The sequence below is a fragment of the Oncorhynchus kisutch genome, linkage group LG30, assembly GCF_002021735.2.
Source record: "Oncorhynchus kisutch isolate 150728-3 linkage group LG30, Okis_V2, whole genome shotgun sequence".
Taxonomy (NCBI): domain Eukaryota; kingdom Metazoa; phylum Chordata; class Actinopteri; order Salmoniformes; family Salmonidae; genus Oncorhynchus; species Oncorhynchus kisutch.
Window position 1 is genome coordinate 23,036,892 of NC_034203.2, and position 18,160 is coordinate 23,055,051.

Sequence of the window (18,160 nt, forward strand, 5' to 3'; positions counted from 1 at the left end):
TTCACTTCGGTCACACCAGCCTCATCTCGGGAGTTGATAGGTTTGAAGTCATAAACAGCGCAATGCTTGACGCACAACGAAGAGCTGCTGGCAACAGGCACGAAAGTGCTGTTTGAATGAATGTTTACGCCTGCTTCTGCCTATCACCGCTCAGTCAGATACTTAGATAATTGTATGCTTAGTCAGATTACATGCAACACAGGACACGCTAGATAATGTCTAGTAATATCAACCATGTGTAGTTAACTAGTGATTATGATTGATTGTTTTTTACAAGGTAAGTTTAATGCTAGCTAGCAATTTACCTGGCTTTACTGCATTTGCGTAACAGGCAGTCTCCTTGTGGAGTGCAACGAGAGAGATGCAGGTCGTTATTGCGTTGGACTAGTTAAATGTTAGGTTGCAAGATTGGATTACCCGAGCTGACAAGGTGAAAATCTGTCTTTCTGCCCCTGAACGAGGCAGTTAACCCACCGTTCCTAGGCCGTCATTGAAAATAAGAATGTGTTCTTAACTGACTTGCCTAGTTAAATAAAAGGTGTAAAAAAAAATATATATATATTTTTCTTTCAAATCGGAGCCCAAAAATACCGATTTCCGATTGTTATGAAAACGGGAAATGGGCCCTAATTAATCGTCCATTCTGATTAATCGGTCGACCTCTAGTACAAAAGGTCACTGTGGGGACGACGTCATCGATGCACTTATTGATGAAGCCAATGACTGATGTGGTGTATTCCTCAATGCCATTGGAGGAATCACAGAACATATTCCAGTGTGTGCTAGCAAAACAGTGCTGTAGCTTAGCATCTGCTTCATCTGACCAATTTTTTTATTGACCTAGTCACTGGTGCTTCCTACTTAAATTTTTGCTTGTAGGCAGGAATCAGGAGTATATAATTATGATCAGATTTGCCAAATGGAGGTCGAGGGAGAGCTTTGTATGCGTCTCTGTGTGTGGGGTAAATGTGGTCCAGTTTTTTTCCCTCTGGTTGCACATTTAACATGCTGATAGAAATTTGGTAAAAGGGATTTAAGTTTCCCTGCATTAAAGTCCCTGGCTACTAGGAGCGCCGCCTCTGGGTGAGCGTTCTCTTGTTTGCTTATGGCAGAATACAGCTCATTCAATACTGTCTTAGTGCCAGCCTCTGACTGTGGTGGTATGTAAAAAAGCTACGATTTTTTTTTTTAAATCGGCGCCCAAAAATACAGATTTTCCGATTGTTATGAAAACTTGAAATCGGCCCTAATTAATCGCTCATTCCGATTAATCGGTCGACCTCTAATTAAAACAATATACTAGTCATGTTGTCCACAAAGACACTTAAGTAAATACTACAGTATCCTAGTAATGTCCGGAAAAGCACTACATTGAATACTACACTATACAGTTCTACAGTCATGCCCATTAAACACTATAGTGAATACTAAAGTATACTAGTTATATCATAGTAAGCATTACACGATCGAGGGATACTACAGTGGGTAGTATAGAATTATATAGTATACTACAACATTCTAAGGTAAGTACTACCCATGATCAAGGGATAGTACAGTGTGTAGTTTGGGATTCTACAGTTTACTACAGAATCCTATAGTAAGTTCTATAGTAAACAGAATTATTTTTTATGTGGGCGAGTGAGCGGTCTGATTAACATGCCACACTTCTCAGTGTATTACCGTAGCGACTCTACCATTGTGTCACTGACCTTGGCACAGCAAAAAGACATGGGTCATCAACTAATTAAAGGAGCATTACATGGTGGACCCAATTCATTAGCCTATCCCCATCAACATTGTCTTGAATATTTAGGAGTCTTCCGGTTTTAAATTGCTTCATAAAATGAAGAAATGTTGTGTCTGACTATAAGCCTTAGGCGTAGCTTGATGATAGCTAGTGGGCGTGTGGCTATAGTCACCATTAACCACATTACTACTAATGTTTTGTGTAGATAGATGTGGTAATATAGGCCTAGTTCCATGTGATGTAAATAGAATAAACTGCCTATTCTCCACTAAAACAAAACTCAGCAGCTCATGCACTGTTAGACAAGAAATTACCAATAAGGAAAACGAGCTGATGTACAGAATATCCAGTGGCCATTTTGAAACATCAGCTCCCCTGTAGTCATCGCCCTCAATTAATTTGTTTTCATGTAAGCTCAATGTTTGTTAATGTTGTGCTACTATAGCCACAAGGCTGCTGGAATTATTCTCCCTATGTTTAAGGAAAATGTGTACTGCCAGTCCTAGACATGAGATGAGAGTGGGCCTTGCTGCTGCTGATATTGAAGGTCTTCGTTGTGCTCTTAGCAGAAATGAGGCTATCACAGGAGACTGCACTTAGGCTCTGTTGCCAAATCAATAACATTGGACTGTCTACATCAGAGATGGGGAGATCTGGGCTCAGCCCACAGCTACAGTAGATGAACAGCAGTCTGAGAAATGAGCTGTCAGCATCTAAGCCATGCCAAGGAATTCATCTGGTTCACTTAATGTATGTTCAACCATCTGGCACAATCTCACTACAACAGACGGTCATGATACAAGACGTGTGTGTGTGTGTGTGTGTGTGTGTGGGTAGGTGGGTGTGCATACAGCACAATATTTGCTCACAGATGATGAGTAAAACTCAGTCAACACTCGGTGTATGACCTAATCTGGTGTATAGAAAACTTTCGTAATGCCAAAGCTACAGTATTGTGATGAAGTTCTTCCACTTTCAAGTTCTGCTCTCAAAACGTTGTTGACAAAATCTGTCTTGGAAAGCAGTGGGGTATTTTCTATAACATGGCAGTGTGTTTCAACATTTTTCATCCACAAATAATTATTAGGTTTCTTGGGTCTTAGAAAGTGTTTGTTGTCTGGATATCTTTATTCTGTTGTGAGGGGCTACACACATTCCATCTCCACCTGTCAAAATATAAAGAGGAAATTTGTTCTTTTGCATTTCTATCAAACAAAAAGCATTCCTTCTTTGTCAGTCTGGGCAGACACTTTGATGGAGGCAATTTTCTGTTAAATGTTAATTGAGGCAAATGAAGGGAAAGTAACAAACAATCAATATAACTCCTTAGGCACTCAGTGGTCCAGCAACATTCTTACTGTAGGTGATTCAGATGTCCACAATCACATTGGTCCTTGTCTAGTGTCATAAACCACGTTTCCATCCAGTTTTTATGTGAGTAAACTCATATCGAATCAAATAAATATATTTTATAAATGCCGACACGTTTGTTGGACCACGTTTGTTGGACATGGTGGGATCTTTTTGTGTCAGTCAAATTAAGTATACAAGAAATGGTGGTGGAAATGCCGCTATGTGCAAATATTGATATAATAACCATCATATCGAAGTAAACTTGGAGTCACGCGATGATATTGTGTGTGGTCCTCCCACTATGACTCGGGAAACCATACAGGTTATAATGCCACAGATGAAATATCTTATGAACTTCACAGGGTGGTGAAAGTGCACAGCGATCTTGATGCTCCTTTCCAATAAATATCGAGGGTCTTATTCTGGAGACATGATGATCGAGGTTTGGCTGCCTTTTGACAATTAAAAATATTCTCGTCACGTAGACTACCCTACCCGCACTGTATCTGCTATACACGCACTGTATCTGCTGGCTAGAGCGCACACGCCTAAACCAGACACATCTGCTGTAAACGCAACAGTTTTTGTGACTTAACTATCGGTAAGAGTGACCGCATTTCAGCCTTGCGTAATTTCCATGCAATGGAAACGCATTGAAATTTAGATTTTTATTTGGTATATGAAAAATTAAGCGAAAAAGTACATTTGTATGCACTACATCACGCAAAGCCTTTTATCCAAGTCAATTTGATATTGGATATATTGACACTATTCTCGCATTATTTACCAAGCAGTTGCCAAGCAGTTGGTTTGTTGTTTAGGGTAACCTAAGGAATGTAGACAGCGGAGTTATTCAGATGTTATAGAAATACCAAATTTGGTGGGAGGTAGCCACATCACTAAAATCTGAATCTACATCTCATAGTTTGTTAGTAAAGGAGCAGTGAAACCTTTCCTTAAGTCTATAACGTTGCTTTTGAAGTCTATTAAATGTATCTGGCTTATGGCTACAGATTCAAGAGTGATAATTCACTTTTGGAAATGATGTTGACCTCTACAGCTCCAATTAAACATGAGTGCATGGTGCATGTTGATTTGGAGGCCTGTAGTTAATGAGATTGTAGAGTGTGCAGTGAGTTTTGAAATGCAGCCCCGAATTCTTACCATTGACCTCTGTAGCCAAGCAATATTGAGCCATTAGCAAAAGTTACACTAGGAGTCTGTTAGTCTCTTAGACAATAAGATGGCGCCTGAGGAGAAGGCAGACGTTTTACGTGCCCCCAACAGATAGTGTATTTTGTTTGTTTTATTTGCATTGTTTAAAAAAAAAAGTATTTTATTTTTTATCTTATTTTATGGAATATCCGAAACATACAATATACTTGCAGTGAAGCCACTCAACAACTACACCATAACAGACTCCCATTCAGAGCGACACACAGAAGCATCCAGGGTCAATGCCCTGCTCAAGGGCACATGGACAGATCTCCCACCAGGCCAAAAAACGTGAACCCGAACCCTCCGAGATCCCCCCCACAGTTCCCCAATAGCTGTCCCTCAACCATTTGAGACCCCTCCTACAGTCCCCCCAAGAATAAAAAATACATATAATTCCATTCCCCCAAGAACCCCCAATGCACCAACAACCAAGAGAATGAACTAAAGAGAAGAAAGAAAAAGACACAAGAAAGGACAACTAAAATCATAACAACAATGCCAATTGTATAATTTTGTGTGCACTTCCGGCACTATTACATGTATATGTGTTCTTGCTGCCGGGGCGGCAGCGTAGCCTAGTGGTTAGAGCGTTGGACTAGTAACCGGAAGGTTGTGAGTTCAAACCCCCGAGCTGACAAGGTACAAATCTGTCGTTCTGCCCTTGAACAGGCAGTTAACCTCCTGTTATCCCAGGCCGTCATTGAAAATAAGAATGTGTTCTTAACTGACTTGCCTGGTTAAATAAAGGTAAAACATTTCTTTTTTATATATATATATATATATATATATATATATATATATATATATATATATATATATATATATATATGCAAGGGTTCAAACACCTGCACAGCATCAGCCTCAGGCATTCAAACATACTTTTAATTCTGTTTTATTGTGATTTTTTTACTTTTATCTTTGACCATCTCCCACACAGCTACTCCACTCCCACTTGTCTACAATTCCACATCCCAACCCTCAGCTTCCCTCAGCCCATCCCACCTATCTCTGCTGGCCACCCTCTTCGGATTTCTACGTAACATTTATCTGTCAACTATGCTGTGATGTTTAACGTACAATTTCAATCTATCTAATCATTTGATTAGATTGAAATTGTACGTTAAACATCACAGCATCCACAGATCACAGAATCCACAGATTGCGAGTTGATGATAAATACTTTTACTAAGAGTATTAGTATATTAGTAATTGACTGACCCGGTCTCTCCAGATCTCATAAAAGGAATATTTCTAGGGTCAATAATAGATCAATGCTATGCAAAATCAGCCATTCCTGAACCTGAGATCTTCATTCAGTGGGAGAGGATAAGACTGAAAAGAGAACATCTGCCTAAAATATTTAGCTTCCTCTTTTAAAATATAATTTGGAGAATCATCGATGATTCCGTCTACAGTAACGAGTTTCTGCAAATTCTTTTGTTATCGTTCCTGTACTGGAGATCAGGAAGAATTTTGTGCATTTTTCTCCATATTCCATCCAATTTGCTTTATTTCTGTAATAGATTACATTAGATCGTTCTTGAAGAAGTTCCTCCAGTTCTTTTTGTTTTTCCTCTAACTTATTTGATGCAAGAAAGAGGCAAAAAGGTAGTCAAGACGACTAGCTTGATTAAGTCTCCTCCATGATTATCTCACTTGGTTGGGATTTTTTTAGTCTCCAAATATCCACTATTTCTAATGTGTCCATAATATTTGTGAGTTCCTTAAGGGCACTGTGATGGTAGTTTGTCGAGTGATTACTGTCCATTGAGGTACTTAACACTGTTTTATATTCTCCTACCATAATGATATGATAATTAATTTGTTGCCTGTAAGTTCAAAAACTTGTATAAATGTTTTCGAAGAATTATGGATCATCCTGATTTGGACCATATAGATTAATGAGCCAAATCTTTTTTTTGTCCACTTTCATATTCAAAAAGATCCACCTTCCTTACGAATCATTCCTGACTATTTGCACATTGAGATCGAAATTCTTGTTAATTAATATCATCACACCTTTTGAGTTCCTTTGTCCATGACAGAAAATTATTTCATCACCCCATTCCTTTTTCCACACAACTTCATCTACGGATGTAGAGTGAGTTTCCTGTAAACAGTATATGTTATATTCCTTTTCTTTTAGTGATGTAAAGACTGATCTTCTTTTTTTATAATCTGATAAACCATTAGTTATAACTGGCTATACTTTTTTCACCCCTTACCATAACTAGATACTATTCTCAGTCTAAACTGACCATAATTAGTGCTTGTAAAGTTACTGCCATCAGAGGTATTATGACGGTCAAAATTAGAGCTTTCAAATGTCTGATATTTAGAATTCAAGAAATAGGTTTGAGCAATATTTGTTTTATTCCCTTGCCTGTTTACCTGTGAGCCAATGCCACAGATGGTAGAACATTGAGACAAGATATGTGTGTAGTAAAGTAGGTTGAGTATGATATTGGATGTGATTTAGTGAGTGTGTACGATGTCTGCAATAAGAGTAAGACTGTGTGCTGTCCAAATAAATAATAACTCTGCCAATTTGCATGGTTGAGTGTCTGTGTGTAACATGTAGTGCGTATAGCCTTAATATTCATGATGATAATTGTAATCCATATCATATCACCATCATAGTTGCATCATAATTACCTTTAACATCATTGAAAAACATATCCCAGCATTTACATAGCAATTGACGTTTCACATGATCATGAACAAGACCTTGCATTACTCTAGAGACGGCTTCACTACAGTACAAATGTATTCTGTAGAATGTTATTATTCCCCAATGCCTCTATTCTGATATCTTCCCCTTGCTTGTTTAAACATATAAACTTGTAGACAAATACATAAAAAAGATAGACAAACAAAAAACATATTAAATTATAAAACAGTTCTCGACAATAGAGAGAGAAAAGTGAGAGAAGATTGCGAGATCAGGTGTGTGTGTGTATATAAGTCCATATGTGTAATCGAGCATGTAATTGAGTACGTGTGTGTTCATATCCACTTCATGATGTTCAGGTATTTTTATAGTTTCCATACTTTCTTTTTTTGTAACCTGAATTCCCTGTAGAATTTAGTACAGCCATGGTGTTATGGAGCTGTCTCGGAATAGCTGTCCATCTATAAAGAGTTTGTCCACAATGATAAAGGCACACTTAACCTTCTCCCTCTGTTGCCTTTGTACCGGACACAGTCTCTTATGATGTTTGTTTATCTCCCTTGGAAATTGGTAATTGAGACTGAATTTGGTCCCTGTCTTTTAGCTCCCTTCCCTCCTTTTGATCAGCTCCTTTTGTTGGTAGTGTTCAAATTTTGCGATGATCGTTTGGAGACCCTTGGTCTTGTCGCTCCGAGCTCCAAGTGTGTGTACTCAGTAGAAAGCCACCTTCTTTACAGTCTCTATACGAAGTTTCAAGGCAGATTGCATGAATTCTCTGATCGCGCCCTCTGGACTATTGGATGCGTCCTCAGGAATCACAGAAAAAAATATATTTTCACGCATGCTACGACTTTGTATGTTTACTAGCGACTTCTTAAAGTCCTGTTTTCCTTGAGGAGACCATCCATGTTGGAATCGTTGATTTTTACCTTGGCTGTGAGTGCCTTGTTCTCTACTTGGAGAATGAGAATTTCACTCTGGCTAAACTCAAAACTCCCCCTCAACCCTGCTACCTCCTCACACAACTTTTCCAGTGTTGCATGGATTCCAGCCAGAGCACTAGCCTCTACATCAATGGTAAGTAAATTGTCCGTGTCTGTAGATTAAACTGGATTTCTTTTTGGCGGGGGGTTAAAGTTCTTTTGTGAGGTAGTTGGATCTTTCCATGATGGGAGTATGTTGTTCCCCCATAGCGTAAAGCTGTTGGTACTCGTCGATATCCCTCGGGATCTCCTTAGTATCCAGGTTGGCTCTTTACTGCAAACAGTTGTTTTACGAAAAGATAACGAGTCTTTCTCATGACGACGACAGGGGTCTGTAGTACAGCCAGCTAGCCCTCCCGGAATCCACGCAAAAAATGGAACACAAACTTGCAGTCCCAGACGTAAAGGATAACCGCGCCGTGGAATCCTTAGCAGCAAAAATCTTTTTAATGAAAAATATTTAATATAAACAACAAACCAAGTGTAGACAGTACAATGTTCTGTTGTGTGCTCTGATTATGTATGCTGTGTGATGATGTCACCTTGTGTTTCTTGGCAAACTTTATTTGCGTTGTTTAACTTATTTGTTTACTTATTTTGTACATAATGTTGCCGTTACTGTCTCTTATGACCGAAAAGAACTTCTGGACATCAGGACTGCGATTACTCACCACGGACTGGCAGAATCCTTTTTTTCCTTTACCTTCTTGATGCACCCATCCCATTAGCGGGATCATTTACAGCTGGATTGCAGTGCGCCAAATTCTAATTAAATTACCCAAAATATTTAATTTTCATGAAATCACAAGTGCAATATAGCAAAACACAGCTTAGCTTGTTGTTAATCCACCTGGTGTATCAGATTTCAATAAAGCTTTTCGGCGAAATCTATCCAAGCATTTATGTAAGAACATCTCTCTCAGTAGACAAAATATTACAAACAGCTAGCCGCCAAGTAGATTGGTCACGAAAAGCAATAAAATAAATTGCTTACCTTTGATGGTCTTCGGATGTTTGCACTCACGAGACTCCCAGTTACACAAATGTTCCTTTTGTTCCATAAAGATAATTTTTATATCCAAAATACCTCAATTTGTTTGGCGCGTTATGTTCAGAAATCCACAGGCTCGAGTGGTCACGACATCGCAGTCACAAATTCCAAATAGTATCCGTAATGTTCAAAGAAACATGTCAAACTCTTTTTTAAATAATCAATCCTCAGGTTGTTTTTTCAATATATAATCGATTTATACACTGCTCAAAAAAATAAAGGGAACACTAAAATAACACATCCTAGATCTGAATGAATGAAATATTCTTATTAAATACTTTTTTCTTTACATAGTTGAATGTGTTGACGACAATTATCAATGGAAATCAAATTTATCAACCCATGGAGGTCTGGATTTGGAGTCACACTCAAAAATTTAAGTGGAAAACCACACTACAGGCTGATCCATTAAATGGAGGCAAGGCATTCAATGGAACATGGAGCTTTCAAAATAGAGGCCACTTCCTGGTTGAATTTTCCTCAGGTTTTTGCCTGCAATATCAGTTCTGTTATACTCAGACAATATTTTGACAGATTTGGAAACTTTAGTGTTTTCTATCCTAATCTGACAATTATATGCATATTCTAGATTCTGGGCCTGCGAAATAGGAAGTTAAATTTGGGTACGTTTTTCATCCAAAAATCAAAATACTGCCCCCTACACTCAACAGGTTAACGAGGCTGACGAGGCTGACACGAACGATATACTGCTTTCTTGGGAACAGGCCCAGATCCCTATGATTTGCGTGAAGAGGAGGCGGAGAAAAAGTGGCCGGAGGGCAGGCTGCCTTCTGAGAATTCCTAGGCGATTGAATAAACTCCCACTTCCTTCCATTCTGCTAGCAAACGTGCAGTCTTTTGACAATAAAATAGATCACTTACGCGGAAGATTAAACTACCAACATTCAAAACTGTAATATCTTATGCTTCACGGAGACGTGGCTGAATGACGATACTATCAACATACAGCTGGCTGGTTATATGGTGCACCGGCAGGATAGAACAGCGGCGTCTGGTAAGACAGCCCGCCGCCCATTGTATTTTTGTAAATAACAGCTGGTGCACGATATCTAAGGAAGTCTCGAGCTATTGCTCGCCTGAGGTAGAGTATCTCATGATAAACTATAGACCACACTACCTACCTAGAGAGTTTTCATCTGTATTTTTCGTAGCTGTTTTACATACCACCACAGTCAGAGGCTGGCACTAAGACAGTATTGAATGAGCTGTATTCTGCCATAAGCAAACAAGAGAACGCTCACCCAGAGGCGGCGCTCCTAGTAGCCGGGGACTTTAATGCAGGGAAACTTAAATCCCTTTTACCAAATTTCTATCAGCATGTTAAATGTGCAACCAGAGGGAAAAAAACTGGACCACATTTACCCCACACACAGAGACGCATACAAAGCTCTCCCTCGACCTCCATTTGGCAAATCTGACCATAATTATATCCTCCTGATTCCTGCCTACAAGCAAAAATTTAAGTAGGAAGCACCAGTGACTAGGTCAATAAAAAAATTGGTCAGATGAAGCAGATGCTAAGCTACAGCACTGTTTTGCTAGCACACACTGGAATATGTTCCGTGATTCCTCCAATGGCATTGAGGAATACACCACATCAGTCATTGGCTTCATCAATAAGTGCATCGATGACGTCGTCCCCACAGTGACCTTTTGTACTAGAGGTCGACCGATTAATCAGAATGGACGATTAATTAGGGCCGATTTCCCGTTTTCATAACAATCGGAAATCGGTATTTTTGGGCTCCGATTTGAAAGAAAAAAGAAAATATTTTTTTACACCTTTTATTTAACTAGGCAAGTCAGTTAAGAACACATTCCTATTTTCAATGACGGCCTAGGAACGGTGGGTTAACTGCCTCGTTCAGGGGCAGAAAGACAGATTTTCACCTTGTCAGCTCGGGTAATCCAATCTTGCAACCATACAGTTAACTAGTCCAACGCAATAACGACCTGCCTCTCTCTCGTTGCACTCCACAAGGAGACTGCCTGTTACGCAAATGCAGTAAGCCAAGGTAAGTTGCTAGCTAGCATTAAACGTATCTTATAAAAAAACGATCAATCATAATCACTAGTTAACTACACATGGTTGATGATATTACTAGATATTATCTAGCGTGTCCTGTGTTGCATATAAATCTGACTGTGCATACAAGCATACAAGTATCTAAGTATCTGACTGAGGGTTGGTAGGCAGAAGCAGGCGCGTAAACATTCATTCAAACAGCACTTTTGTGCGTTTTGCCAGCAGCTCTTCGTTGTGCGTCAAGCATTGCGCTGTTTATGACTTCAAACCTATCAACTCCCGAGATGAGGCTGGTGTGACCGAAATGAAATGGCTGGCTAGTTAGCGCGCGCTAATAGCGTTTCAAACTTCACTCGCTCTGAGCCTTGGGGTGGTTGTTTCCCTTGCTCTGCATGGGTAACGCTGCTTCGATGTTTTGGCTGTTGTCGTTGTGTTGCTGGTTCGAGCCCAGGGAGGAGCGAGGAGAGGGACGGAAGCTATACTGTTACACTGGCAATGCTAAAGTGCCAATAAGAACATCCAATAGTCAAAGGTTAATGAAATATAAATGGTATAGAGGGAAATAGTCCTATAATAACTACAACCTAAAACTTTTTACCTGGGAATATTGAAGAGTCATGTTAAAAGGAACCACCAGCTTTCATATGTTCTGATGTTCTGAGCAAGGAACTGAAACGTTAGCTTTCTTACATAGCACATATTGCACTTTTACGTTCTTCTCCAACACTTCTCCATATACTTGAGGCTAAATTGATTTTATTGATGTATTATATTAAGTTAAAATAAGTGTTCATTCAGTATTGTTGTAATTGTCATTATTACAAATACATTTTTTTATAAAAAAAAAAAATCTGCCAATTAGTTGGTATCGGCTTTTTTGGTCCTCCAATAATCAGTAGCGGTATCGGCGTTAAACTCATAATCAGTCGACCTCTATGTACATACCCCAACCAGAAGCCATGGATTACAGGCAACAATCCACACTGAGCTAAAGGCTAGAGCTGCTACTTTCGAGGTGCGGGACTCTAACCTGGAAGCTTATAAGAAATCCCGCTTTGCCTTCTGACAAACCATCAAACAGGCAAAGCATCAATACAGGACTAAGATTGAATCGTACTACACCGGCTCTGATGCTCGTCAGATGTGGCAGGGCTTGCAAACCATTACAGACTACAAAGGGAAGCACAGCTGAGAGCTGCCCAGTGACACGAGCCTACCAGACGAGCTAAACTACTTCTATGCTTTCTTCGAGGCAAATAACACTGAAACATGTATGGAACACCAGCTCTTCTGGAAGACTGTGTGATCACGCTATCCGCAGCCGATGTGAGTTAGACCTTTAAACAGGTCAACATTCACAAGGCTGCAGGGCCAGACGGATTACCAGGATGTGTACTGCGAGCATGCGCTGACCAACTGACAAGTGTCTTCATTGACATGTTCAACCTGTCCCTGACTGAGTCTGTAATACCTACATGTTTCAAGCACACCACCATAGTCCCTGTGCCCAAGAACACTAAAGAGACCCTCCTAAACGACTACCGACCCATAGCACTCACGTCTGTAGCAATGAAGTGCTTCGAAAGGCTGGTCATGGTTCACATCAACACCATTATCCCAGAAACCCTAGACTCACTCCAATTTGCATAGCGCCCCAACAGATCCACAGATGATGCAACCTCTATTGCACTCCACACTGCCCTTTCCCACCTGGACAAAAGGAACACCTATGTGAGAATGCTATTCATTGACTACAGCTCAGCGAACAACACCATAGTGCCCTCAAAGCTCATCAATAAGCTAAGGACCCTGAGACTAAACATCTCCCTCTGCAACTGGATCCTGGACTTCCTGACAGGTCGTCCCCAGGAGGTAAGGGTAGGTAACAACATATCCTCAACACGGGGCCCCTCGGGGGTGGGTGCTCAGTCTCCTCCCGTACTCCCTGTTCACTCATGACTCCACGGCCAGGCACGACTCCAACACCATCATTAAGTTTGCCGGTGACACAACAGTGGTAGGCCTGATCACCAACAACGACGATACAGCCTAAATCGGAGACCTGGCCGTGTGATGCCAGGACAACAACCTCTCCCTCAACGTGATCAAGACAAAGGAGATGATTGTCGACTGCAGGAAAAGGAGGACCGAGCACATGCCCATTCTCATCGATGGGGCTGCAGTGGAGCAGGTTGAGAGCTTTAAGTTGGTGTCCACATCTCCAACAAACTTACATGGTCCAAGCACACCAAGTCAGTTGTGAAGATGGCTTAACAAAACATATTCCCCATCAGGAGACTGAAAAGATTTGGCATGGGTCCTCAGATCCTCAAAAGGTTCTACAGCTGCACCTTCGATAGCATCCATCGATAGACTGGTTGCATCACTGCCTGGTATGGCAACTGCTCGGCCTCCGACCGCAAGGCATTACAGAGGGTAGTGCGTACGGCCCAGTACATCACCGGGGCCAGGCTTCCTGCCATCCAGGACCTCTATTCCAGAGGTGTCAGAGGAAGGCCTTAAAAATGGTCAAAGACTCCAGCCACCCTGGTCACAGACTGTTCTCTCTGCTACCGCAGGGCAAGTGGGACCGGAGCACCTAGTCCAGGTGCAAGAGGCTTCTAAACAGCTTCTAGCCCCAAGCCATAAGACTCCTGAACACCCCCCCCCCCCCTCCTCTTTACACCGCTGCTTCTCTCTGTTGTTATCATCTATGCATAGTCACTTTAATAACTCTACCTACATGTACATATTACCTCAACTAACCGGTGCCCCCCACACATTGACTCTGTACCTGTACCCCCCTGTATATAGTCTCGATACAGTTTACTGCTGCTCTTTAATTACTTGTTACTGTTATTTCTTATCCATATTTTTTTCAAACTGCATTGTTGGTTAGGGGCTCGTAAGTAAGCATTTCACTTTAATGTCTACACCTGTTGTATTCGGCGCATGTGACTAATAACATTTGATTTAAAGTTATTCATCAAGATTGAGTGTGTCTACCAGGAACATGACAGGCTGAACGTTTGATTTATTTTTCAAAGCTATTCATGTATTGTTATTGACGTGTTCAATAATAACCAAACCAGACAGAAATTGGCCTTGCCAGTATTCATATTGTACTTATATTGAATGGCCTTTGCTTCCAGTCATTACCACCAGGGGCCTGCTATAGAAAAGGATGTGAATGGTAAGAGACATCACATGTGCTATTCTCTCCAAAAACCTGTCTATGGTAACGAGCAGTAATGTAAAATACAATTGTAAGGAAGAAAATTACTTAATCAAATACATTGTTAAAACACGCTGAAGTGTCATTTTATGGGACGATGACTCATTCCTCCATTGTCTGTATCTTGTGTTTTGTGTTGCCCTCCAGGGAAATGTGATGAAGTGTTGGCCACACCACTCTCTCACACAGCTTTTACCAGCTCCTCAGTGTACTCTGGTGGATATGGGGCTGGATACGCAAAGCTCAACAGGAGAGGAGGTATTAACTAAAATAATTCAGAATGAAAGCGTAACCTCTCAATATTTTTATCTTCTGATTATTTTAAGCTGCAGTCTCATTCACTTCACTCACATATGTTTTGCCACATAGAAGCAGAGGATACTAATGGTTGCTGGTTTGATTGTTTCTCTCATCTCAGGTGCTGGAGGCTGGTCTCCGGGGGACACTGACCGTTACCAGTGGCTGCAGGTGGACCTGGGCACCAGGAAGCAAGTCACCTTCATTGCCACACAGGGCCGGTACAGCAGCTCGGATTGGACAACCCAGTACAGACTCCTCTACAGTGATACAGGAAAGAACTGGAGACCGTATCGGCAAGATGGCAACATATGGGTGAGTGTGTTAGTTGTCATTCGTGTATCAGAAATGCCTACTTAATCAACAATCATTTCTAAATGTTTGTACTTTGTTAATATAATTATAGCCTAAAGTGAGCAATAGTAATGGCGTATTTTTGTAGGCACTAACGCCATGCTTTATTTATTATCCACATTGATTATCGATGTATACAAATATATTAAATCGCATTCATACCTGAAAGGGGGAAATATAGAAAGAAATCACACAGAGATGTAGCTTCGGCTTCAAGTCGCTTGTAACGAGTACGCTGGGAAGCCCCTATAGGAATTCCTTGGTATAGCCTATCAAACTCACATCAGACAACTGAACAGCATATTATTTACTGGTCCACATTATGATTCTGTATTATTATTTTGTTATTAAGGCACTTTTAATAATATCACACACCATCTGAAATGCTCCCCATGAACAGTAATTGGCTTCAAAATGTGGAACCTAAAGGTTATGTTTCTGTTTGCTTTCCAAGGCCTTTTCAGGCAACTCCAACAGCGAGAGTGTGGTCCGCCATGATCTGCAGCATGCAATCATAACACGCTACGTCCGCATCATCCCACTTGAGTGGAGCGAGGAGGGGAGGATCGGCTTGAGAGTGGAAGTCTATGGCTGTTCTTACTGTGAGTGTACGATACTGTACATCCATGCACATCTCACTCTACTGTACAAGAGATAGTATATGCGAACATCCTTTAACAGAAGAACATAAAGGAATCTCTTAATTCAAAACATGAAGAAAATATGAGAATAATCAGGTGTTGGCCAATATGGGCTTAATTAATATGTAATACTGAAGTTTTTAATTATCTTGGTATCATATTTGTCAGGTGGGTGTATTAATATGCTCAGTAATGTAGATTCATTGAGTTTACATAATTACATTACTGATCTATGTGCCAACAGCGACATTCACACAGCTACAGGTTTTTGATAGAGTAGGAGATGGAGAACGGCTGTTTACCTTGGCTGGTTTCTGTTGTTACCTTATACTACCGAAAAACACGCTTTACTGATCGATTTCTTTCCTCAAAGCTTTCACCTGCCACACCACCCTTTATTGTGTCCATCCTATGCTGTATTACACACTGTAGAAACTGAGAGACAGGAAAAACTGACCAGGAGAAACTTGTTTGCCCTAGTAATTGAACAGTCTAGTTCCCCCTAGCCACTTGTCCTGACTGCGAATACTCCATCCATGCCCTTAAGATTGAACAGCAAATAGATGCATCCGACTGTCAGACCGGGTAAAGAGATGAAAGCACCTTTTGAAAGGAGAAAGTTGCCACAGGGTGATATCACAATGCCATGCTGCTGTCTAAAGACACGTAGGCTGGCACATCTCAACAGACAGAAAAGTATTTGAAGTAGGCTTATATACCGTATACCGGGGTATTTCAATAACACCAATACCGTTGAAGCGGTTTCTTCTAAGTATATATTTTTAATACATTTTAATATTTGTAGCCATTTTTTTAAGTAAAGAAGATTGCGTTCTTCATTTCACCGGTCACATAACTTTTCATAATGAAGCTTACCGGTAGTCCCCACTCAGGTGGTGTTTGTTTACAAGTACAGAACGATGAGAGACCGGAGCCTTGTGAGTCATTCACTCTTGTGCAGCACGCGCCAGGTAGTTACAGTATGGAGATCGCAACAAACTGTTTGCCAGCTAGATATCTTATGACTATTAAGTTAATTGTCTAAAATGCTTTATGCTCTACAGTTGTGCATTTGGTTTGCTAATTTAGTAGCTATTAAGCTAAGTGGTTAGCCCTTGAATATGACTCTCAGTTCCATTCCATTACACATAAGAGTCATTGGACGAAGGCGTTTTCTCTTCGGGGGAGTTTTGTTAAGAGCCCTGACGCTCAATCTGAAGATTAACACGCATCGCTTGCGGTACGGTTTAGGTAGAATAAGGACATTATCTTAAATATCAGCAAGAAATAATAAAAAATACAAAACTAAATTGATACACACCTTGATAGGATTAGAGTTAGTGTTCTCACACGGCCATAAGTCAATGTTACAGCGCATGTTTACGAAAATCAGACAGAAGACGAGGTGACCACCTGTACTAATTGCTAACTGGCGTGCTCTGAACAACTGTGTGTAAGCATAACTCGGGAGGTGTAGCTGAAGTGTAGTTTCGTCGGATGGAGGCACCCATGGCTGTATGGATATATGCAGAACTTCTACAGTAAGTATCTTTTTTTATTTGAAGGACTCTTTCTCACTGATGAACGAATTTCTAAACTTTTTAAAACAGCGTTGGGATTGTAGTACACATGAGCCAGTCGGAGACGAAGCTAATGGCTGAACATTTTTAGGGAGAAGTCAGAATGCCGCCTAGAGCTTTCGAGAGCTAACTAAGGGGTTAGCTTCTTCCAAAATCAAGCTTCACTTGGTAACAGCAGAGAATCCCCTCCTAAATCAAGAGCCTTGCTGTCTAATATTTGTTTTGTGCTTGCAGCAAACTGTAGAATTTTTTAGTTACTTGTATAACTTTATGAGCTGGGATGTCGTAATACATTAGGTCAGAGACTGTATAATGCACTCATTAGCATTTAGATAAACTCCCATAGAGAATGCTATCATGTACTTGTTAGCAATGCTAATCTTCGGATTACAGAGTCAGTGGTGTTTGAAAATAGCGCCCCTTGTGTTCAGTGCCGGTATTACCGGATATCCCGATATGGCACAAGGTCAGTATGAAGGTATGACAATCTGGATACTGCCCAAGCTTACTTTGCAGCCATGGTTATATGTATTAGAGACAGTCATTTCTCCCGCAGCTGCCTCACTTTTTTGACATTGCTTGTGATTGCAGTAGGTGATCTCTAAAGGACTATAGGTTCTTCTCATTAACACTCACATTATCTTTAATGTCAAAAGCCTTGACACAGGACAGTAGATGGGATATTAAGCTCTGTAACCTTTATCACTGTTCGGTGACCTCAGGGGCAGATGTGATCAACTTCGAAGGCCAGGGTGTGATATCCTACCGCTTCAAGATGAAGAAGATGAAGATCTTGAAGGATGTCATCTCCCTGAAGTTTAAAACCACAGCCAGTAACGGTGTGCTCCTGCATGGGGAGGGACAGCAGGGAGACTATATCAGCCTGGAGCTGAAGAGATCCAAACTACTGCTCATGATCAACCTGGGTAATGGACCATTATCTGATCCTGTCTATGGGATATCTGTGTGCGTCCCAAATGGCA

The 18,160-nt window shown here is 40.7% G+C and overlaps 1 protein-coding gene across 1 annotated transcript in view; it reads left to right on the forward strand.

The window, feature by feature from the left end:
* Positions 1-18,160, forward strand: part of LOC109875343 (contactin-associated protein-like 2) — a 77,528-nt gene that overhangs the window by 14,200 nt on the left and 45,168 nt on the right. Inside the window, exons 2-5 of the mRNA XM_031810695.1 lie at positions 14,453-14,563; positions 14,724-14,917; positions 15,411-15,558; positions 17,900-18,103. Of these exons, the coding sequence (XP_031666555.1) occupies positions 14,453-14,563; positions 14,724-14,917; positions 15,411-15,558; positions 17,900-18,103 (657 nt within the window). The remainder of the gene's footprint in view (positions 1-14,452; positions 14,564-14,723; positions 14,918-15,410; positions 15,559-17,899; positions 18,104-18,160) is intronic.